The 23,330-nt window shown below is 48.2% G+C and overlaps 1 protein-coding gene across 2 annotated transcripts in view; it reads right to left on the bottom strand.

Annotated features, from left to right (window-relative positions):
- Nucleotides 1–23,330, bottom strand: part of CREBBP (CREB binding lysine acetyltransferase) — a 119,331-nt gene that overhangs the window by 26,937 nt on the left and 69,064 nt on the right. For both annotated transcript variants that reach the window (XM_086376030.1, XM_086376031.1), the window contains exons 4-16: nt 21,965–22,205; nt 20,566–20,679; nt 12,782–13,024; nt 11,542–11,644; nt 11,130–11,276; nt 10,216–10,333; nt 9,487–9,658; nt 9,166–9,210; nt 6,972–7,096; nt 6,198–6,386; nt 4,336–4,752; nt 2,378–2,557; nt 1,266–1,455 (exon numbers count right to left, since the gene is read on the bottom strand). In XM_086376030.1, the coding sequence (XP_086232156.1) occupies nt 1,266–1,455; nt 2,378–2,557; nt 4,336–4,752; nt 6,198–6,386; nt 6,972–7,096; nt 9,166–9,210; nt 9,487–9,658; nt 10,216–10,333; nt 11,130–11,276; nt 11,542–11,644; nt 12,782–13,024; nt 20,566–20,679; nt 21,965–22,205 (2,284 nt within the window). The remainder of the gene's footprint in view (nt 1–1,265; nt 1,456–2,377; nt 2,558–4,335; nt 4,753–6,197; nt 6,387–6,971; nt 7,097–9,165; nt 9,211–9,486; nt 9,659–10,215; nt 10,334–11,129; nt 11,277–11,541; nt 11,645–12,781; nt 13,025–20,565; nt 20,680–21,964; nt 22,206–23,330) is intronic.

The raw sequence follows: 23,330 nt of genomic DNA, 5'->3' as shown, positions 1-23,330 counted from the left end.
TGCTTTAAAAAAAAAAAAGTCATACAATGGCAAAAGAGCCAGTCTGAGTACAAGACAGAAAAATTGTAGAGCACGAGAAATTCAGGGCTACAGATTCAGACGTCACACTGCAAACAGCCTTTAAGAAACTTCTATTTGTTGAATTTTTGTGTAGTGTCAAGAAAGAATTATCTACAAGTACCTGAAAAGGCTATTAAATATTAAAATACTCTTGTCTATCAGCTACTTATCTGAGTGGAGCTGGATTTTCTCTGTGTCCGTCAAACAAACAACAGAATACAACAGCGAAGGGACAGGTAGATAGGAGAGGCCAGCCGTGTTCACTTAATTCTCCGAGAAACAAAGTTGTGAAAAACAATGTCACCATTCCAATTATTTTTGTTGTGGAAGTTATTTTTCACAGAAGTGTGTTACTTATGGGTGCCATGAAACACATTCAGTTTTAAATAAATATTTAAAAAGACACCTAGCAGAGTAGAAGTCATAGATGATCCATACAAACAATAACTTCTCTGGGATGGTCAATTTTTAAGAGTGTAAAGAGGTCTGAGACCACAAGCCTGAGGCTTGCTGTCCTCTGTGATCCCCAGGGTCCCAGGGCAGCAGGACTGTACAGCATGAGCCTCTCTGAGTTTTTCTGCCATCATTCCTAAACGCATCACCTGCAACCCCTGAACCACTGAGCCTCGTCTCATGTTTCTGTCACCTGACAGTTTTCTGACACTGTTTCCTCCTCCCTACTTTGGACACGTCTTAGATGGATTCTATCTGCCCTCCACCATGAGCCTGGCTCAGCCTGCTTACTCAGAACTCCAGCATCTTCCCTTCTCTGCTGCCCTCCTCCCACTGCACTGGTCCCTGGTTCTATGCTCCCAGCCCCCAACTCTGGACTCAGTTCCATCTGCACCAGCAGAAACCTACAAACTTAATAGCCCACAGGTTGCCATGGTGGTAACTCCCCAACATCAAGCTCCTGGTCACCTTATCAATGGAGACCATCCGTGGGTGTCCACAGCATGCTAAGTAAAGCCAGCACCACCTTGGAGAGGCTGGGTGTGGGCTGCTCCTCAGAGCCCTAGCACAGACCCTGTGGGCCGGTGCCCTGGAGTCCAGCTGTCACCATTTCTAAAACTGGGGGAATGGCCAGTAAGAAGGGCAACAGGAAGGGATGGAATTCTTTTTTTGCTTTAGCTTTACAACCACATAATGCACTCGTAACATGATGGAAAAGCAGCGCCACGTAAATTCCTGAGAACACGACCTACTTTTCTTGCGAGGCTGCGAAGGGGACGTGGACTGAGAGGCTGTCCCATTGGTGCTGCCCTCTTCTTCCTCTTTAGCTTCGACCTTCACTTCAGTTTTCTTTTCATCCACTTCCATTGGTTCTGACTTCTGCTCTGTCGGGTCTGTTTCTTCTTTAACTTGAGAAGATCCTTGTAAGTCCTCCTCCATCATCTTGAGAAAAACAGAGTCACAGACACAGATACATGACTATGAGAGATCTTTGTTATTACCCAGCCTTATCGGAAGGCCCTTAAAGTCTCTACAGGCTTGTTAAAACCTCCCCTAGTCAGAGCTGCATCGATCACTCTCTCTCTCCCAAAAGGAAAGGTCGAATGCCTGGGAGGCGCTTTAATACAGTGCCAGTGTATTATAGTCTTAAAAACAAACATTGCATATACCATTACCTCTTCAGTAGTTTTACATATATTTCTAGTTTGGAACAAGAATTTCCTTGAAAACTGTGGGAAGGATGGAAAGTCCAACTGCTCAGAGGCCTGGCAGAGGAAGCCCACGAGAACAGCAGAAAGCGCGGAGGGAGGCAGTGGGGAGCTGTGACCCGCCTGAGCGCCATGCCGGCGCTCCCACCCAGACTGCTCTGCTGCCACACGGTGCTGGCAAAGCTCCTCATTTTCCAAGAAAAGTCAGAAGTCTAGAGTATTATTTGTAATTTCCCATTTTAAAAATACTGTGTGGGCCAAACAAAATACATTTATAGACTGGGTTCAGCCCACGGTCTGCCAGTTTTCAACTTTTGCCACAGGTTAATTAGTAAAAGAACACACCGCCTGAGCAGCCTGCCTCTGGAGAATTATAAATGAATGAGGAACAGCAGTGAAAAAGTTGTTGGATGATTTAAACATTTAAAATATAAGCCAGTGCTCTTCACTTCTGGCAAAATAAAAATAAACCCATACCTAATATCTAAAAATAAACAACCCATCTGTTTCTAATCTCTTCTGCACTTGAACCATAACTGAGTGGGGTAGTGAAACGCGACGCAGGGACACGCACGGCGGACCCTGGCGCCTCCCCCGGGCGCCCCATGGCACCTCTGTGTGCAGCACATCCACCCATGTCCAGGAAAGGCACCTACCGTAGCCCCAGGCTCTCCCTTGGGCTCCCCAGCATCGGGCTCTGTGTCCTCGGTCTTGATCTCGGCCTTCATCTCCAGCAGTGGCACCTCGGGGCCTGGCTGCTGGGAGTTGGTTTCGGCGCTGGCCACTGAGGATGGAGTGGGGACCCTGTTATCAATGCTGGCTGCTGTCTGGGAAAGCTGTGGGGAAACCAAAATCACTTATCTTTGTAAACAACACAGATGATCTTAAACCCTGCTGCTCACCCAACACAGATCCATGTTACTCTTTCTCAATACTAACCTAACAGGCACCCCTATTTGAGAGAACTGAAGAATATAAGAGTTAAAGGAAGAGTTCCAGAGAAGTCAACATCAGGCAGAAACACAACTGACTTCTTGTCAACAATGCAGAGATACAAGAGCAGAAGCTTTCTACACTGTGATAGAAAATTATCTTCTGGGAATTTTCTACATAAGTCAGAGAACCTATTTTAAATTCAATTCTTTCCAACAACGATCCTAATGGTTTTGGTAAAAGGATGAATAATAAATATGTGTATATACACTGTCAGAAGGGGAATAAAGTACCTATATGGACTTCCCTGGTGGCTCAAGACAGTAAAGCGTCTATCTACAATGCGGGAGTGAAGCGAAGTGAAAGTTGCTCACTCGTGTCTGACTCTTTGCGACCCCATGAATTATACAGTCCATGGAATTCTCCAGGCCAGAATACTGGAGTGGGTAACCTTTCTGTCTCCAGGGGATCTTCCCAACCCAGGGATTGAACCCAGTTCTCCCGCATTGCAGGTGGATTCTTTACCAGCTGAGCCACAAGGGAAGCTCCGGGTTCAATCCCTGGGTTGGGAAGATCTCCTGGAGAAGGAAATAGCAACCCACTCCAGTGTTCTTGCCTAGAAAACCCCATGGACGGAGGCGCCTCATAGGCTATAGTCCATGTGGTCGCAAAGAGTCGGACACAACTGAGCGACTTCACTTCACGGAACAAGAGTGTATAACTAGCCTGTTAACTGCAGGAACAGTGGTGGAGGAGTAAACAAGCATTAAGAGATGAAATCTCAAAAAAAGCTCTCAAGTTTTCAAAGATTTACCTGATAAGAGTTTTAAGTAAACAAATAAAAACGTAACATTACAAAGGGATCTTACTCAGAGATAACATAAAATAAGAAACAATAAGAACACTCCCTATGGAAAAATAAAAAGTGTCATCTTGGGACTCATCTTGGGATTAATTTTGACATTTTATAAATAAACATCCTCAGCCCCCACAAATAAAGTTAACGCATTTCAGGGGGAAGGAAGTTTTTAAATTAGGCTGGTAAGAAAACAGATACCATGGCTCGGTAAGAAACAGTAGCCTCGGGCCCCTGGGGTGGGTGGGGATGGCCCCATGTGGGGGAGCCCGGCCGGGTGCCACCGGCAGAGCGCGGGACCGGGACACAGGATATGCTGTGACCCTGCCACTGCCACCTCCCCGGAGGAGTGGGGAGATCTGAGCCACAGAAGTGCTAACCTGGCTGTGCCATTTTGTCATGAAAAAGAAAAAGCTTCCAACTGGAAAACAAGGCTGACGAGCAAGGTCAAAGTATGTACAATTAAAAAACTGACTTGCTTATCAAACCCTCAAGACAACTAAATCTCAGAGATGACCACCTGTGACAGGTGACGCTCCTATGGATAGTTGAAATATTCTACAGGGGACCCATGTACGAGCTCTTTCAGTTGCTGATTTCTATAAGCTGGTTTAACTGGGAAGATAATCACAAGTCATGTCCTGCCAAACCTGGCCTCCAGAGCCCATTCTGGAATGAACACACAACCCGTTACAGCTCCGTCAGGCTGCAGACACACTCGCTGTGCAGCTGCACCAAGACCTGTGGTGCTTCACGACCAACTGCTCAGGGGCAAGTTCTCATCTGCAACTCTGTGGGCAGACGGCCACAGGCCGAGGGGCTCACCGGGGTGCCGGGGGGCTGCGTGTGCACAGGTGTTGGCTGCTGCTGCGATGACTGTGGGGTGGCCACGGATGGAGGCTGCACTGGGGTCTGAGGCTGCGGGGTCACCTGGGCCTGGGCGGCTGCCTGGACCGTAGGAGTACTCTGCGTCTGGCTGGCGCTGGGCACGGAGCCAGGAGTCGGGGTGGGAGTCTGCCCGGAAGACGATGCGGGAGTTGAAGGCTGGGTAGGCGCAGCTGGCTGGGGGGGCGTCACCCCGGGAGCTGCTGGGTGCTGCAGAGACGGCATGCCGGCGGCCGTGGAGGCGGGAGGCGGGGTCTGATGCAGCGGCGGCTGTGTCACTGGTGGGCAAGGCAGCTGGCTGGCCTGGGGCCCAAGCATGTTCAGGGGGTTGGGAAGAGCGGCCCCTGGCACTTGCCCCTGACAGGCAGAAAGAAAAGAGCGAGTTAAAACTGGTCTCCCCTCCATCTGACAATGTGGCAGCAGACATAAAGAATTAAATATATGAGAACCTGACACGGTTTCTGGATGAGGTCTGCTGACTATACGGGAACGTTCCACTTGTAACGTGTCACTGACCTGCATGCTTATAGTAACCTGCTTTTGTAGTAATCAAGCTTGGATTTATGTAAGTGTAGAAATCTCTGGCTTAAACACACACACATACACTTCAGTTACTAGCTCATGTTCCATAATATCCACCAACAGCTAAGGCCACTGGAAAAGGTATTTGTCTTTTTTAAAAAAATGAGTTACTCAAACACTGAATTGTTTCAGTATGGTAGTTCTCAGCTAGGGATATGCTTCAAAATTACCTGTGGGCCAACTAAAAAGCTATTCTGAATCTAGAGCAAGAATCTGCCAAGCACACAGGGCCCAAGGCCAAACCCAGCTAGCTGCTGGTCTCTGTCAATAAAGCTTTATTGGCCAGCAGCCTCTCCATTCACTCACGTGTGAACGCACATGTCTATGACTGCCTCTGTGTCACAGCAGTGGAGCAGAACAGTTCCCTCACGGTCCACCAAGCTGAAAATATCTACAGGACAAACTTGTCGACCCCTTTGCTAGAGAAATAAAATTTATGCAAATAAAGAATTAATTAAGAGGCATCAGGCTTCCTGGTGGCCCAGCGGTTAAGAATCCAACTGCCAGTGCAGAAGGCACAGGTTCTATCCCTGGTCGGGGAAGATTCCACATGTCGTGGGGCAACTAGGCCTGCGTGCCACAACTACTGGAGCCCTCATGCCTAGAGGCCATGCTCCGCCAGAGAAGCCACCCCAGGGAGAAGCCTGGGCAGCGCGCTGACAGTAACTTCCGCTCACTGCAACTAGAGAAAGCCTGCACGCAGCAAGGAAGACTCGGCACAGCCAAACGTAAATCATAACAAATAAAACGTTTAAAAAACAATTACTTAATAAGTGTTTACTTAGTGAATCTAGTGTAGTCACTGCCTATTATTCAATGTTATTCATGTTAAGTTAAATAATGAATTTGATCTCTCAGGGGAACAGTTGGTCTGTTTTAAATACATGTACATTTGTACACAGCAGCAATCTGATGTACTCTAACAATTAATAGAAGTCGGGGAAAGGCGGTGAAATGAGTGGAAAATAGTCCCCGCCAGCATTATATTGAATGAATAAAACCACATTCAACAAGAAGGGAACTACTCAAATGGCCCAGTTAGCTGGACTTCACCTCGGCAGTTTAAACCAACAAGTGCCAAATCATTAAGCGTAAACTCAAGGGATCTTTCCTCACTCCCTCTTCAAAAACCAGTGTCTCTCAGGATCACATGTGAAGCTTAGAATTTAAAATATACAAACAAAAATTAAGAAAATGACAACTAAAACGATGGACAGTACCTGTGGAACGCCAGTCTGCGCCGCCGGCTGCCCCATGCCCACACTGCTCACACTCAGCGCCCCGCTGGACGACGGGAACTGGCTCTGCGGGAGGAACTGGCTCTGCGCAGGCGCCTGGGCCATCATGCTGTTGGCGTGCGCGCCCATCATGTTCGGAGGCTGAGGCATTCGGGACGGAGAAATAGCCATCTACAAGACAACATGTGCCACTGTGTTCAGAGGGCTGCAGGGCCTGTGTCTCCAAGGTGAACCGAAAGAGAGAGGAATCCTCAACTACCCCCTTCACAGGAGGGGACCCCACCACGCACTAAGACCTCCTGGCTCCCAGGCATTCTGCACACTTTTTCATGCAGATCTCTAATGAGCCAGCTCCACACAGTCCTCTGAACAGAAATCAACAGCATGCCATAGTGTAAAGTTCAAATACGCCTTTTAGGAGTTCTCGGACTCGTTTAGAAAACAGCCTCAGGAGAGGACGCTCTGAGAGCCAGCGGACACTGACACCTTTCCTCTCATTCTGTCACACATCCCCAGAACTCCCGTCTTCTCACAAAGTCACAGGTGCCAAGGAATCTCTCATTTCAGTAAAAATAAGTAAAGGTCAAATAAACCTTGGAGTAATAAGGACCAGAGAGAGAGACGGAGTTGCCAAAGCACAACACAATCCAAAGGAACAAGCGCCACAGGATTCCCAACCTCCAAGCTCCCATGGGGAGAACTGTCCTGTTGCAGCAAGGCCGTCTCAGCACAGCTGAGGGGAGGACAAGCACTTACCCCTGGAACGGAGCCCATGCTGTTCATCGGGACAGAGTGGTTCATGGGGGATGCCGCACGCGGTCCCATGGGCGCTTGTGGCAACTGTACGTTCCCCAAGGATATTGGGTTAAATGAATTCATCCCTGTAAACGTACCCACAACAGTTCATTAGGAAAAGCACCCATAGGAAAACAGAATGACAATTTGCCAAAGAAACTTGAAGCCAAATAAGACAGAACACACACACTACATACACAACTGAAAGGAGATCAGCCAATCAGAAAAGATGGCTAAGCAACAGATTGCTCACATCCAGGAAAAACGGCACCACTGTGGTGGTGGTGAGATGGTGGGTGGGGGGCAGGCAGGGCGGTGTGAGGAGAGGAAGGTGGCGCATCAGGGAAGCTGCGAGCAGCTGAAGCCAAGGCAGCACTCGGCGCCAGAGCATCTGAGGGTCCGAGTGACAGAGTAGACGGGGGTGGGCGGGGTGGTGGGAAGGAGCACCCACCATGCACAGAGGAGGTCTGCTGAGGCCAGGGCACCCCTCTGAGCCAACCCCTCAAAGCCTTCTGGACCACCTGACTCCCAGCAGGAAGCCCGCTCCCATCACCCCAGGCCCCCCAGCTCCTTGGCTGGGCTTACATTTATTGTTAGAATCTGGGATAAGACTCAAAACATGGCTTTAATTTTGCAAGGACATTAAGCATTTAGAAAGTGCCCAAGGGTTGGCGGTTCTCAACGTCAGCCTCCTCTCTGCTGACTGGAAAGATCTCACTTTCATGGCTGCCTTGGCCTTCCCAAGGGTGCCACACCACGAACGACACCTCTCACCAGCCGCTACATGACTCCAGGCCATGGAGCCTCTCTCTCTGTAATTTCCCACAATTCTCCGTGAACTCTGAGCTCAATGTAAATACTGCTTCAGTAAGTCTCAGGACTTGGCCCAATCCTGTGGCTGTGAACAGAATCCTGAGGCACTGCCTTAACTGTGGAGTAGGAGAGGGCATCAAAGAGCACCAGTCCCCTCAGCACCAGCGAAAAATGTCCCCCTGAGTAACCAGGACCTTCCAGGAAGCATACAGAACAAAGTGCCCTGCTCTTCTGGAGGGTTTTATTGACAAGAGGAGATTTTACTGAGCATGCGAAAAAGATGCATGAAGAAGCGGCACCGTAACAAGTTCCTCTCCACAGACCTGGACGTGCCGGTGACAGGGGCATGCAAGCACTTCCTTCAAAGGCTCCTCCTTCCACACTCTGCTCAACAGCCCCGTTCTCAGATCCCGAAGCAGCAGACTCGTCTACCCTGTCCCTAATACAGCACCCTGTCTCTCCGAAGGCTCAATTTCTCTGCCTTCTTGATTTCTTTCACTCTTCACATCTGGTCCATCTGAACAAGTCCCTAAAAAGTTTCCTCCACAGTATCATCAGCTGTACCAGGTCTGGTGTATGCAGGACGATCACCACAGCTGTTAGAACGACCACTCTCTCCCTGAACTACTCCACACACTGGACACTGGATAATGTCGCCATCTCATTTCACAACCAGCAGAAACATCCTACTGTTCAGGTCTCAACCTGCTAAGAGTTGTAAAAGCTCTGAAATGACCCTCACCCCCAAACTCAAATGACGGCTTCAACCACGACCAAAGACTCTCAACTTGAGAAAGAACCTCCGGAAGCTGCTCAGACCAGCTGCCAGGAGCCCAGCCCGGTGAGGGCTGTTGAGCACAGACCCTCCTCGGCGAGTGTGGTAGGCAAGGCGCCTGTGCTCGTTAGCCCAGAGCAGCCTCACCCGTTCCTCCCATCCCCCAAGTCAGGGTGCTCGGGCTTCAGGATAGGCCTGACGCCCTACTTTCAAGTGCTCAGAAATGTTTCTTTCCCCCTCCTACAATGCTTTTTTTTTTTTTTGAGACTCTTCCAAGGGAAATGTTTTCTCTTGTCCATCAAAAAAAAAAGTGAACTCCTACTTCTGATCTCCTTGGAGAGCTTCGCTGTGATCTCCAAACTTCCAAAGGCAACATGTTCACACTACCTGTGGACGTGCACTGTGCTCGTCAGTAGGGAGGGGGGCGGGGGGGGGGGAGGTGGCAATTAGAAAAGGAAACTGAAGGAAAAATGGAGAGAAAGAAATACACAGGGAAGAAGACAAACCAATAAACTTTGTCCTGCAGAATGTTAACCCAAAATATGATTTACAACAACAGTTAAATACCTTGAGAAACCTGCATACGATTCACTGTAAGAGGCATGGGCCCATCTACAATGGCAGAAAAAAAAAGGAGTTACTTAAAACAATCCTTTAAAGAGAAGAGCAGATCCAAAAGTGCTGTGTGCACTGATGTCAGCACACCCTTTACAGGGCCTTCTGTGAGACTCAACATCTAAACACAGGCCACCGCAGAACACAGCCACGACCACGTGCTTTCAGAGCAACAGGTTCCCTGGGAATGTAATTCTGTGTGCTGAGAAATACACACCAAATGCAGAAAGACACACGAGGGAACAGACCAGGGGCGGGACATGCAGTCCTTACTTGGAGGTCTCACAGGCTGCGCCTGGGGTATTCCAGGGGGCTGCGTCCCGGGGGCTGATAAGGCTGGCTGGTTACCCAAGATGCCTTGTTTGTGTAAACGCGACCTCCGCTTTTCTTCTAGCTCTTTTTGAATCTTGTAGATTTTCTCTGCTAGTAAGTGATAGTATTCATCCTAAAAAGCAGCAACAGTCAATACTAGTTATTTGCAAACAAACAACTGATCTGGTTTTGTAGGTTCTAACAAACTAATGAAGTTTTAAATTAAAATTATGTACACTGGCACGGGTGAAGTATTCAGCACTTCTAACTCATAAACCAAAGCCCAGGGATGCTATGGGACTTAACAGTCAGGGGGTACTAAGTCCTCGTGACAGTTCGTTCCACAGCTGAACCTCTTCCTGCATACTCACTGACACAGGTGACAACATAGTACAAGAACACTCCACTATAAAGTACACCCACAGACTAGGAAACCTTCATACACCTCACTTACCACTGTAGTGGGAACACTTGAAGATTCTGCAGTTACAAACCAAGAGAGGTGTGCAGGGAGGACCTCAAGTCTTAACTGGGACATCTCCCTGGTCAGTGTCCTCAGGCGAGGAGACCAGCAGGCTGATGGAAGCACCCTCCCCCCCAACCCCCCCCCCCGCCGCCCCCCACCACGTCCAGACCTGCAGCCACAGGTCGCTCGGGTGCCGTGTGGCTGGAACGCGAATGCGGACCCACCCTGCTGTTGGCAGACTCGTACATGTCCCCTTCCACTTTCTTAGCGTAGGCCACCAGGTTCTCCATGCGGCGATCCTTCAGGGCTGCAGGGTCAGGTGTCGGGAAGATGGCTTGGACACTGAAAGGACAGCACGTACTCTCAATCTACTTTTAATACAACATCAACATCTTGCCATTTCACATGTGACACGGGAAGAGAACAAACCGCTGTCTACCTTTGGGCACAATACACTGCTGAGAGACCCCCATATGCAGTCACTCTTTGGAGACAATACTGATCTGTCAATTTATCCACAAGTCAAACACAACATTTTGCTATTAACAATAAATGCTTGACCAACTCAAGAATACTATGATTTTGAATTCCTAATCTTTAAACTACTAAGTACAAAAATTTTTGATTAAACTAATGAAGGAGAAAAAAAAGAAAACTCCATCGGAATTGAGTTGATTAACGTCACCTTCATTTAACTTAAATTGCTGGAGAAATCAACTATGAATTTCCCATGTTAATTGTATGATGGTATTGTGAAGCCATCTGTATTTACTAGGCCCAAATGCCTGCAATTCTCAGGGCTCCCCACAACTATAACCTTGAGCCATAAAATAAGACAAGCTTCTGAGTGAGTCCCAGCTCCCCGTGCACTGAGAGCTTAGAGAACAGGCCTGCCCCTGTGACATGGGTCAAAGTTCATATTCCTCTCCAGGATCCACTGGGCACTCAGAATCTGGGATCCTCCGGCCTCCCTAAACAAGCACATGACCCCCTTCAGTTTCAAGGGTATGATCACCTAGGGCCCAAAAAAACACCTGGGCGTTAAATCAGACACCCAGCAAACTGCAAAACTGTCACACTGCCATCAGTCACAAAGTGCTCCCACCACATGTGAGTAACAGGCGAGGGGGCCACGTACAGTTTATGCACTAGATGGCTCCGCAGGTCCTGAGTGACGTGTTCGTGCCAGCTTTTCCGAACTCCGGTGCTGGAAGGAGGTGCTGCTGCAGGTATAGTGCTGAGGGTGCCAATGTTTCCAGAGTTTGAGCCGTCATTCATCAGGGGGCTGAGGGGAGAGGAAGAACAGGTCATCCAACTGGAAAAGTGACTCACATGCCATTCACCCAACTAAGGGTCTTCAACCATATGTGACTTTAAACTCTGCTATCTGTTAGAAAGAAAGAAAGAGGGAGGGAAGCGAGAGGGACAGAGAAGGGAGGGAGGGAAACAGCCCTACACTTTAGAAAGAATCAAGAGTTCTATGTGGTTCCCAGCCCACTTTAACATGTGACTGTCACTCAGATAGGAACCAAATGAAACAAAGGTCTTACTTTGTAGCCCCAAGGGAAGTTGGAAGAGCTGATTCTGAAATCAAGTTTGATGGCTGCTGATCTGTTGTTATTCCTCCTGCTGGAATGTTCATTGGGTTATTTCCTGAAAGACGAAAAGCAATCAACCAACTCCTAAATTACACACCTCAAAGTCCTAATAACAGATAAATAACAAGTCACATATAAATAAATGATTCTTATGAAAATTATTCTTATGACTCATAATAATAAATGCTATGGCAGGAACTCTGGGAGTTATATTTTCAATAATGTTGGTCAAATTGTATAAATTCAATTGCTTCCCATTGCACTTGAAAACCAAAGAAGAGCATTTCTACGGAGGCTGGCTGGCAGCATGAATGCTTGGCGGCTGTGGAAAAAAATCAGAAATGATCCATCTGCAGCTTCGGTTTTGATTCTGGCTTCATTCCCGTCACATACACTTCATCATCTTTTTGTTTTGCGTATCAGAAGATAAAAATCATAGAAATTAACTTCAGGTGAAGAAGACAAAAGATCAATTTGCCTACAGTATTTGTTCTAAAGTAAGAGAAAGGTGAGACACAGGTTAATTGTCTTGTCCCAGATTATACCACCAACAGAAGTGGTGTCAGACTGGAAGGGACATTTCAAGACTCCAACCCAGTCTTCTAGCCAGCAGGAGTCAGAAATGCATTAGGGCAACTATTTCCCAACACGCAACAGATAAAGTATCTTTAAGGTGAAAATACTTTATTAGGAAAAGAACAAAACCAGCACAACAACCCTGTTCTGAGATCCCTGTTAGCCAGTCCGGATTCAGACTGGTCGGCTCCAGTCACAAGTAGTCCACAACCAAGAAATGCTAGGAGCTGCAGAGTCAAGGCAACTGGTACTGCCCTAATTCCAACCTGAGATTTTGCATCCTGAGCCATGTGAAATGCCCTTTATGAAAACTATCCAGATACAGCGACAAAAATGTTGGTTCATTTGCAAATGTGATTCATCTTACAAGCCTGTAACATCTTCAGTGTACCTGACATTTTAGCCTTTTCCTGGAATTTTTTTATTTTAATCATTTAAAAGATACCATTTGCCATAATATATATATTTGAATTTTATTATATACATATATATATTTAAATTTAAAATTTGAATTTAAAGTAAAAACAGTAGCTGAAAACAGCCCCAGGCTCCAGAAGGCTCGTCATTCCCGACACTGCATTTGCACAAGGAAGTTCTCGAGAGTCCTTTCACCTACCCAGGGGGTTGAGACTCCTCATCTGCTGGTGAGTTTGAGGCTGTGCTGGTTGCTGGCCAGGAACCTGAGGCTGCAGCTGCGTCTGGGGCTGGTTCAGGTAGGGGAGTCCAAGAGCAGCATACGCTCGTTGCATGGAGCTGGGGTCTATCGGATTTGGGTTACTTAAAGAAGTGGCATTCTGTTGGCCTGTGCCAACAGAACCAATGGTGTTTTGAATTCCACTAGCTGGAGACCCCAGGATGGCTATAAAAACAAACAGACAAACACAAGAGATAAGTAAAAGGGAAAAGTCCACAAGTGAGTTAAAAACCACTGAAAAACAAGTAAAATTTTAACAGAAGACCACCTATGTATGTCATGAAGCACTGGAACCCCGCTACCAAGAAAGGAACTGTGCAGACAGAAGAAGCCCATTCTATTAATCTCATCTGCACAGCGGCACCTGAAGAACAAAAATCTGAAGAGAATTCAAGCTTCTGTGTTAGAAAACAACAGACCAGGAAATCAGCGATCACGCAATCAAGGTCAGCGTGTATTAAATCTAGAGCCTCATAAGAAGTCAGTTCGGGGGAAACAGCAAACATGGGAAAACACACATTCTTTGGGGGTCATCAGCCACCACTGAGGCGAGCTAAGAAGCCCCTCCTGCTGCTGCTCCTCGGTGCCCCTCACTGCTCACCACACAGGCACAGAGGAGGAGGAGCGGAGGAGATGCCTAGTTGGTCAGTTCTGTTACTTATTAACCTAATTAATATCTTAATTACTAAAGGTATCAAGTAACAGTAACTTAATTAAGATCTCTGACACAATCTTCCAAAAAACAAAACTGCATTTCCTTGAACCCCTGACGTACAGTGACCAGGCAACTCCACGCCTTTCTCTGCTCCGCGTTTCCTACGCGGGAGGGCACCATGCTAAGCTCTCTGCTACGTGAAGCTGTTCAAGAGATACGGTGCCTGACTGAGGAAAATCTGTAGCAACATAAAGAGCCCCATTGCCAAGGGCTTCAAAGTTAACAGAGAAGACCCAAATACCCATCTGTCCGTCTGTCTGTCCATCCGTCCAAATGTCCTAATCGATGTAGAAGTTCTGCATCATACCATTGATTCTTATTTGTAAGAGTTCCTTTCTTTCCAACTTCCCCAAACTTCGAGTCGTGTCATCAACAGCAGCTTATAAAACTGATACTATAACTGATCTTTGAGACATAAAACACTATCACAAATTTTTCTTTAAAATTCAGACCATTACTGTAATAATAATATCCTCATATCACCATCAGCACAATTATAACATAAACAACTCAAACACTTATCTGAGTAACTTAATGAAACCAAAATGTGTTAAAAAAAAAAAAAAAAAGCCCTTGATAATTACATATTCCACACTATTTAACTTTTCTAATAAGAATATTCAGATCTCAAACTCATTAACGCTCATTAGACACAATTATACACACCAAGCACCTCATTATTATAAATGAAAAGCAATTCCCAAGGTACATTTTATGACAAGTATGTAGCTCTGAAATAAGTCATGTATAATACTTTTAAAGGTATTTTTCCTAATAGTTAATACTCCATGAAACTTTAAACACGTGCCATTGTACTACTGAAACTGACATGCTGACTTGTCTAAAAGAAGTACAAGAGAAAAAGGAAAGTGACAATGGGAAGATGATTTATTTTTCTATTACTTTGCGGTGTAAGGAGGAACAGACCTAGACCTACATTGACATGCATACTGATCAACTGTGGAGAGAGAGGAATTTAAAGAAACAAGGTGTACAAGGCTTTGGGTTTTGGGTGAAGATGCAATAGCAGTACCTTAACAACGATTTCTTTCTACTAAAATCCACTCGTGTCCACACTTCCCCAAATGCTATCCTTTTACCCCAAATTCCCCATCGTAGGAGGAGTGCCACTCCCAAGCTCAAGGCCACTTATGGGCTACTTTACGGACTTCTTCCTCTCATGGAAGCTGCTGACTTGGTCAGTGTATTTTTGTGTGTGTGTTAAAAGCATTTATGTCCTAAATGCACACGTTACTGTTTTTTTTTACTTTAAAAGAAAACATACCTATCTATCTGAAGACAAGCATTTGGTACTTGACATTTCTAACTAATTTAGAGACAAGGAAATCAACATACAAACAAGTAAAAAGGTCTCCGACGTACAGGGCCCAATCCGAATACAAACACTGCTGTGAGATAACATCTACGCTTCAGGGACAAGGAACGCAGGCACTTCCTACGGGGGAGATGGTTGGAAGGGGAGTTACCTGGTGAAAGCCACCACAAACTCTAAGTCCTACAAGCTGAAGATGCTTCCACTCTCCGTGAACACCCTGCTGGTGTCCTGGCAGCAGCTGGCCTTCCCCGAACCCCCCACTTTGCCCTGTGGCCGTCGGGCCTCTGCTCCTCTCCGGACACCTGCGACTCCTGCCTGAACTTGCTCCCTCTCTCACTTGCAAGCACAGACTCCAGGACAGACAAAGACAACAGGATAGAAGTGAGCAGTGTGCGCTCATGGAGCTCAGGGTCTGCTGGGAGAGCAACATCTCTATCTAATAATGAAAGGCTGCAGCCCTGGATCCTGTATCAGAGACAGTGGTCTCTGATCAAGATGATCAAGACCATCTCTTCTTCCCTGCACGTTCCCTGCAGCGGGACCTGCATGTGCCTCACAGGACTCTCCTCACACCAGGGCACTCGCCTCAAGCTGCAGCAGTGGAGCAGGCGCCCTCCCAGCACCGCAGCGCTGAGGGCTCTGAGGCTGAGCAAAAACGTGAGGAGTGCTAAAACAGCAACGCTCCACGTATCTGGTGTCACTGAGAATACAGCCTGCTGCACGAATCAATTTTACACATTATTGATAGTCACCTCTTTGTTTATTTTGGCCGTGCTGCGTGGCTTAGGGGATCTTAGTCCCAGGCCCCCCCCAGTGAAAGTGCGGAGTCCTAAGCACCGGATCGCAGGGAACTCCCAACGTTTACCTCTCTAGATACCAACACTTCTTGTTCTTTTTACCATTTTTACATCTTGCTTCCTTTCTCAGAGCTTAAGGCTACGTTTCACACACAATCCATCTTTGTGATATCCCGCCACAGCGTCTCAGTGCATCTCAGCACAGCGTGCCCTCTCCCCGAACGTCAGTCAGCACTCCTGCTGCCAGCACGTCTCCAGAGTGGTCCTGCTCCCCTTCTGCGGCAGCTACTAAGGACAGAAGAGGGCCGGATTTCACAGCTGGCTCTGTCCAGGACTCACGCCCCCGTGGGCACAGAGACTGGCCCATGGGCAAGCTCCACATACACTAGCCATTGCTGCTGTGAAACATGCGGCTCACCTCAAGTTCCAGCCCCCAACTGGTCTCAATAAAACTGTGCTCAATTTGGAAAGCCAACAAAAATGGACACGCTGAATTCCAAAACTTTGTCAGGTTGGTGGGGGACACCATGAGGCAGGCATAGCAGCCACTACTTGGTCGTCACCTGGATTTCCACCAAGAGAGCCAAGCTTGAGTCTGTCAGACCTGCGGACGTCTCTGCAGAGCTGCTCCCACAGCACAGGGCGTCCCGGGCCTGTGTACCACCAGGGCAGAGGGACACCGAGCTGAGGGCCAGGCCCCCCGTCACAGCCACCACCAAGCACGAACGCGCACCCTGCAGCAGGTGTCCTCAGAAGCCAAAGAGCTCAGAACTGGCAACCTGGCGCCGCCCAGAAGAGCGAGGTCAAAGCTCCTCCAATGAAGGCTATCACCGGGGGCTGTCTGGTACTTGAGCCACAGGCGGCCTCGCCACCCCCTCCCCCGCCCCCGCTACAGGCTGTCACAGAGGCACTGGTGGTCTCTGGAGAACCTGCAGGTGAAGCAGGTGCCTAGCCTGCGAGTGCCTGTGGAGCACCAAGTAGGCATCTGGAGGGCATGTTTTAAGCAGGACTCAACACCGTGAAGGCAGGCAACTCAAACAATCAGAGGGGCCTCAAGCTGGATCACCGGAGAAGGCAATGGCAACCCACTCCAGTATTCCTGCCTGGAAAATCCCAGGGACGGAGGAGCCTGGTAGGCTGCAGCCCATGGGGTCACTACGAGTTGGACACAACTAAGCGACTTCACTTTCACTTTTCACTTTCATGCATTGGAGAAGCAAATGGCAACCCACTCCAGCGTTCTTGCCTGGAGAATCCCAGGGACGGGGGAGCCTGGTGGGCTGCCGTCTATAGGGTTGCACAGAGTCGGACACGACTGAAGTGACTTAGCAGCAGCAGCAAAGCTGGATCACAGAGCAGGGCCAAGTAGTGAGTGGCAGGCCAGTAGAGGTATTCAAGCCAGGGGTCTGGGGAGGCTGACTGTGCCCTCATGGAGACCCAGGCAGCCGCAGGCAGTGGGCAGGCTGGGGCGGCCCTGGGCTGATCCCGCAGCACCCATTCTGTCAGTCCTTTTGCTCTTGAGTTGGGAAACCTGTGGCTGCCCAGAGCAGCACGCGCACTGTCTCAAGAGCTCCAGGACCGACGCTCTGCCCTGCGAGGCATCCAGAGCGGCAAACGCGGAATTTGTTAAGATGCAGTCTAATAACACAAGAGGCCTGGGGGAAGGTCCAAGTCTCTGCGTTTCTCACAAGCAACAAGGGGTGCGCCTGCAGCTGGGCTGAAGACCATACGCGGAGCAGCAAAAGCCCCCTGAGGAGGCAACATGAATTCAGACAGGGAGTCCCGTCTGTGCCGCCAAAGCCTACCCACTGCCACCCTGCACAGGTCTGGGAGGCAGGTGCCAAGACTGACGCTAGATACACGCCCTGCAATTTCCTCATTAGCCAATAAAACCTGACGATCTCTATAAGGGATGGATAATGCAAGATCAATGACTGGACAATAACTCGTGGGAAAAATTACACGAAGTCTCCTCCACACAGGCCACAGCAGTCTGGGTTTCCTTTCAGCGGCCCCTGGGTAGGCTCCACAGGTGGCCTGGGCAGGCTCTCTCAGTAGAGACATCAAGGGGAGGAGTTAGAGAAGCAGGGTGTGTGCAGCAGGCCTGGCGAGCATCTGTGGGAAAACCTGCTTGGACAGCACAGCCTCGGTGGACACAGGTGGGTCTCAGATGATCCCTGGGGGTCCTGACCACCCACTTACAAACCTCACTTGCATAGGAATCTCTGAGTCCAATCAGAGGTATCCCCTTGTAGGCATGTCAGCCTTGCTGTCTAGAAAGTTCTTCCCTTGTCACTTAATTGAAGCTGGGCTTTGCCCAGCCCCCCCTCCCACGCACACTGACCCTCCCTGCCAGGACTGCCGACACCACTGACTCTAACTCACTCCTCTGACTGACACCACTGTCGCCTCATTTTTTATTTCTGGCTGCACCCCACAGCATGAGGGATCTTACTGTGCCCTCATGAACCATGTGCCTCATGAACCTCATGTGCACTTTGAACCATGGATCAAACCTGCACCCCTTACAGTGGAAGTGCAGGGTCTTCACCACTGGACCAGCAAGAAGTCCCAGATCGACGCCATTGTCACATTATTTTTAACGTACAGCTGACCCTTAAACAAGACAGGTTTCAACAGCATGGACCCACTTACACAGACATTTTCCAACAGTAAATACAACAGCCACACATTGTCCACGCTGGTCAAAGCTGTGGACGTGGAGGAACCAAGCTGTCTATGTGCTGGGAGGGCTGTGGCCCTCTGACTGTGTGGAAGGATCGGCGCCCTCATCCTGAGCTGTGTAAGGGGCAACTGGACAGAGTCCATCAGCTGCTGGAGGGGCAGAGCCACACTTCCCCACTGTTGCTACATTTCACACACGATGGGCACAGTTTGCTTCAAGAGAGGAGGAACAGCAACAAACATTTACAGAGAAGACACTGCTGCAACGTTCTCGCTCATCCTATCAAACTCCTTGTCCTCGCAAAACCACAGTGCTGGAACCAAAGGAATACACTCAGAGCAGAAACCTAACTTGAGAAGCATTAAAAACAAAAACATATACAAACACACAAAGTACACAGGAAAATACCCCACTTTCATTTCTTTCACGAAAATTTGCTACAACCTTGCACAGAGTTCGTCTGTACACGCCCCATGACTTTATAGTGTGAAATCACCCTGACAACACCTTACGTTATGACTGGAAGAGACACTGTGGTTTACCACTTCTGAGGGCTCACTCTGGATCAATCATTACAACAAGCAGGCAGTTATAAAGATGGTAGAAAAAACCCACACTCATTTCTTTGTTTTTTTTTTTTTTAAGTAAAAACCACACAAAGTGTTTCTTAAAAAGAGAAATCTCAAAAGTTTACAACTGTCATGGCAATACATATTAAAAACCAAAGGATCTCAGAAAATTCACAGTCCCAAATTAAAGGTTAAGAACACTATCCTAATTCATCATTCATGGAATGAATACTGTACAACCACAAACTCGACAATAAATATTTTGACACTTAAAAGGACTATAACTGAAATACATCCTAAGACGTAAGAAACTATAACCATCACAACATGTTAGTAGGAAAGAAAACATTTTACACTAACTTGGAAGAAACTCAGACTGTACTCCACTAGAACTGTTGTCTCAAATATCTGCTTCTAGAAGACACAGATTCCTAGATCTTCACTTTATGTAAGAAATGTCCTAGAAAATCATGTATTAATTCATTTTTTGCTTAATAAAAGTATAATTTAACTGACTTAGGAAAGTGACTTTTCAAGGAAACTTAGTATGACTGCTTCTACTGGGGAGCAAGGGAGGGAGGGTGGGTCTGTGGCCCTGGCCCACTTTCCTGGGCCACGGACACCCCTGTGTGTGGGGCTCTGGGGGCGCTTGGGAGGGAGTGGGGCCTAGCGGGCTCGACCACCTTTCCCAGTGCCACTTGGAAACAAGCAGAAAGAGAAGCAGCACACGTGTTCTGAGGCAGCAACAGGTCTGCCGAAGAAGAATGAGAGCAATGGACACATAACCACAAGCAGGGCGGGTGGGGCGAGATGGCCCAGATACGGCTGTGAAGACGCAGACGGTGCTGGAGTTTCGAGGGCAGCTCCAGCCCACGAGGACACGAGCGCCAAGGGCATGGCCTACCTGTCCACACCAAGGGACACACCCCGAGAGCACAGCTGGACCTTGAAAACAACCAGAAGGGACTTAACTTTGGGGACAGACGCTCATCCTTTCCCTGCTCCGATGCCCATGGGAGCCCCCGGGAGCCACACAAGGCCTCCTACGGGGGCACTGCCTAACCACCCGCTAAGGGCACACAGACCGATGGAAAGATGACGAAGCGAGGGCAACGATCAGGGTGCGGCATCCTGGTGCAGAGACCCTCCATCTGCGCTGAATGAACTGTTAGTTACACAACTAGACCTGGGAACCGCGTCGCCTCCACAACACCTGCACGTGGTGTTTGTTGACTGACTGACTCTAGAACAAAGGGTCCTCAAGACTACTTTAGGGTGATTTCAAAAAGTGTCCAGTCTATCCACCCCTCACCCCAAAGTCACTGCCATTACAGTGACAAATGCTGAGTGTCTGTCAAGAAACTCAGAGAGCCATCCCGTCAGCTCTCGCCTCTCTGATCCAAGTGACGTCCCTCTTCTGCGCTCGCTGCTCTGCAGTGGCCAAGTCCGGGGGGGCGGGGCGGGGGTTCCCCCTCGGCGTCCGCCCTGGCGCCCCAGCTCCCACTACGCGGTGCAGCGACTAGTTTCTGCCCTGCTCCCTGCCTATTCCTCTGCGTTCTCAGTGTCTCATCGCCAAGCTTCTCTACCCGCAGTGCTCACTTACTTTGTTGGTTTCGCTTGTCACTGGCATTTTTCAAAGGGAGGCAAACAGGACAGTCATGCCGTGTGCAGTTCTTCCAATGAGAGATGATTTGTCGTGAAGATGCGCAATGGGCAACTATGACCAGAAAAACAACGAGATGTTATTTTTCTATCCAAATCGTCGCGCTTTCCATTACACCTACATTATAAGGCCAGCTTCCATAAAAGATGATCGCAAGTGTAACTGTAGCACGGTGCAGGCAGTCCTCAGCTTACAAAACAGGCTGCTTTCCAGAAAGTTTGTAAGTCGACTACTGAGAATTCCAAACAAAAACTTCCCAGAGAAGCAATGTTATGAATGATGGTGAACAAGGTTCAGACCACAAATCAAAAACAAAACAAAACTACTTGGCCTGAAATACCACACAAGTGGAACGAAAGGCAGAACAAATAATTCTGTAATGTCACTATTTACAATAAAAAGTTTACATTATGTTTATTAATGCTCAAGGATGAAACCATCTGAACACTAGAGTTGAAGAAACATAGCGAAGCAAATGAGAGGTCTGTGGAGACCCTGAGGGGGCCCGGGCACTTCTCAGAGCACTCGAGACGGCAGCTGCGGCCAGCCCCTCTGTCTCTATCTTCGCTTCCACTTCTTCCTAAAGGTCCAGCACGACCCTCCTCTGCTTCTCCATCAGGACAGGGTTACACCCGGGACTCACGAGTGTCACAAGGGGAAGCAGGGAGATCAGGGAGACTCTCCCCAAGGTTAGGAGCACAAGTGAGAAGAGACAGAAAGAGGATAAAGATTAAAGGGAAGCAGAACCGTTAGTTAAGGGAAGGCTTCTTCAGGAGAACTGGGGTGTCTGTGTGAAGACCAGAGAGGGGACACGTGTGTGCATGATTCTCCCCTCTGGAGAGCAAGGAAGGAGGTGGCAGGAGTGGGCAGGACACACAGGTCCCCAGGACAACCGGGCCAGGAGCCTGATGAGCCAAGACAGAAGGGCGGAGGGGCGAGGCAGCAGCCCTGGCGCCTGGGCGCACGAAACGACTGCAAGACAGATGCTCTAGGCTTGGGGAAAGGTGGGCACATGCACGCGTGCACACTACACTGTCAAAAAGAAAACCTGATCTAGACATGCATGGCGAAGACAGTGCTCAGGAAGGGACACAGGTCTTCTGTGACAGAGGAAGGCAGAAAAGAACGAATGCAGGGCCCAGCCCCACCAGCAAAAGTTCACGGAACGTTGTAGAAGCACACCGCCTTTCTCCTGGGCAGGTGAGCGTCCAGAGGCATCTGACTGGTCAGCACATGGGGACGTGGGAAGTGGGAACCTTCTCAACAGGAGAGGTGCCAGAGAATACCAGACAAGTCCACCCCTGGCTCTGCCACCAGGACCTGAGCAAACAGCACTTACCTTGACAAGCCTTCCCAGCCTGACAATGCGTCATGTGATTCAAGACGTTTTTCATGGTCCGACAATGTGGGAGTGCGCAGGCCCGGACCTCTCCATTGGCTTGTTCTCGCCTCTGGCATTTATGAGCGTGAAGCAGTAGGACCAGCTGCTGCTGTATCAGTTTGCGTTTTTCGGGATCTGCGGTGGGGCCCGTTGCAATCGCCTGGGTGGGTACAATTCCCACTGATGTTTGCATCTGAGGCTAAAATAAAACAAATTAACACAAACATTTTAATAAGCTTTCAGAGTTCCAATTCATGTTCATTAACTATTTTTTCAAACTAAGGGTAAAGCTGAGTGATAGTTTAGGCCGCAGTGAGAATGCAGCTGGTGAGGTTCTTTTAATTCATCGGCAATTTATCACACTACAATACATACAAGTGCAGGAAAATCCGTTATTATATTAGGTTGAACCATATGAAACTATTGTTTCTCTAAGCCAGATGACCAAACGTTGGCAGTTCTATAGGATTCAACCTAATAAAAAGATCGCCAAGGCCTGACCAATTCCAACCCACTGAGAAGATCTGACGGTGCAGAGCAATCAGAGCCACCCTGCAGATTTCTAGTCTTCTGACCGGAAGGACAATACCTGCAGCATTCATTACTTCTCAAAGATTAAGACAGCATTTATCTTGAATACAACCATCCAGTACAATCGTTAACGCTTTGCATTTCATTAAAATTTCTACTCAGACATCAGACAATATCTTTTCTCCGTATTTGACGATGTGCTAAAGATACAGAAACAGAGCTTAGTTACTTTCATCCTTTCAAAATAGTAGGCCAGATCAACCATACCTCTTAACTGCAAAGAACACGGAAAAGGGGACCTGCGGAACTTCTTACTCTTTACCAACTACCAATATTCTTCAGAAATTTACTAAAGAAACTGTGAAGTAAGAGCAATGTAAAGCTCCTAACAGGCAACAATATAACCCACCTTTCCGGGACTTTCCGATCTATCGCTCTGGTCAGGTCACACTTCTGACTTCATTCTACAACACCTACCGCCTCCGATGAAGCACAACACAGCCTGATTTTTCAAATGAAGAGTCAAAACTATATGCATTTGCAACCAGGAGAACACCAAGTAAAACATATTTCTTTATGAATCAAAGTTCACTGTAGAAAGAGCGTTTTGTGTTTTGGCTTTACCTCGATGAGAACTCATAAAATAAGTATGTAGAAAAGCTACCTGGCTTCACTCAAGAGCACAACTCCTAGAACCCTAACCAGGAACCAAAACAAAAGCAAAATTCAAGCCAAGAGGCTGAGTGTACTGAGTGGAGAAGTACTTAACGCCTGAGGGAAAACAGCCTCTTTC

The sequence above is a fragment of the Bos grunniens genome, chromosome 25 (genome assembly GCF_055505025.1).
Source record: "Bos grunniens cultivar Pamir isolate PY7600 chromosome 25, Bosgru_T2T1.0, whole genome shotgun sequence".
NCBI lineage: Eukaryota > Metazoa > Chordata > Mammalia > Artiodactyla > Bovidae > Bos > Bos grunniens.
The sequence above is the reverse complement of the archived record's forward strand: the minus strand, read 5'-3'. Positions and strand labels throughout refer to the sequence as shown.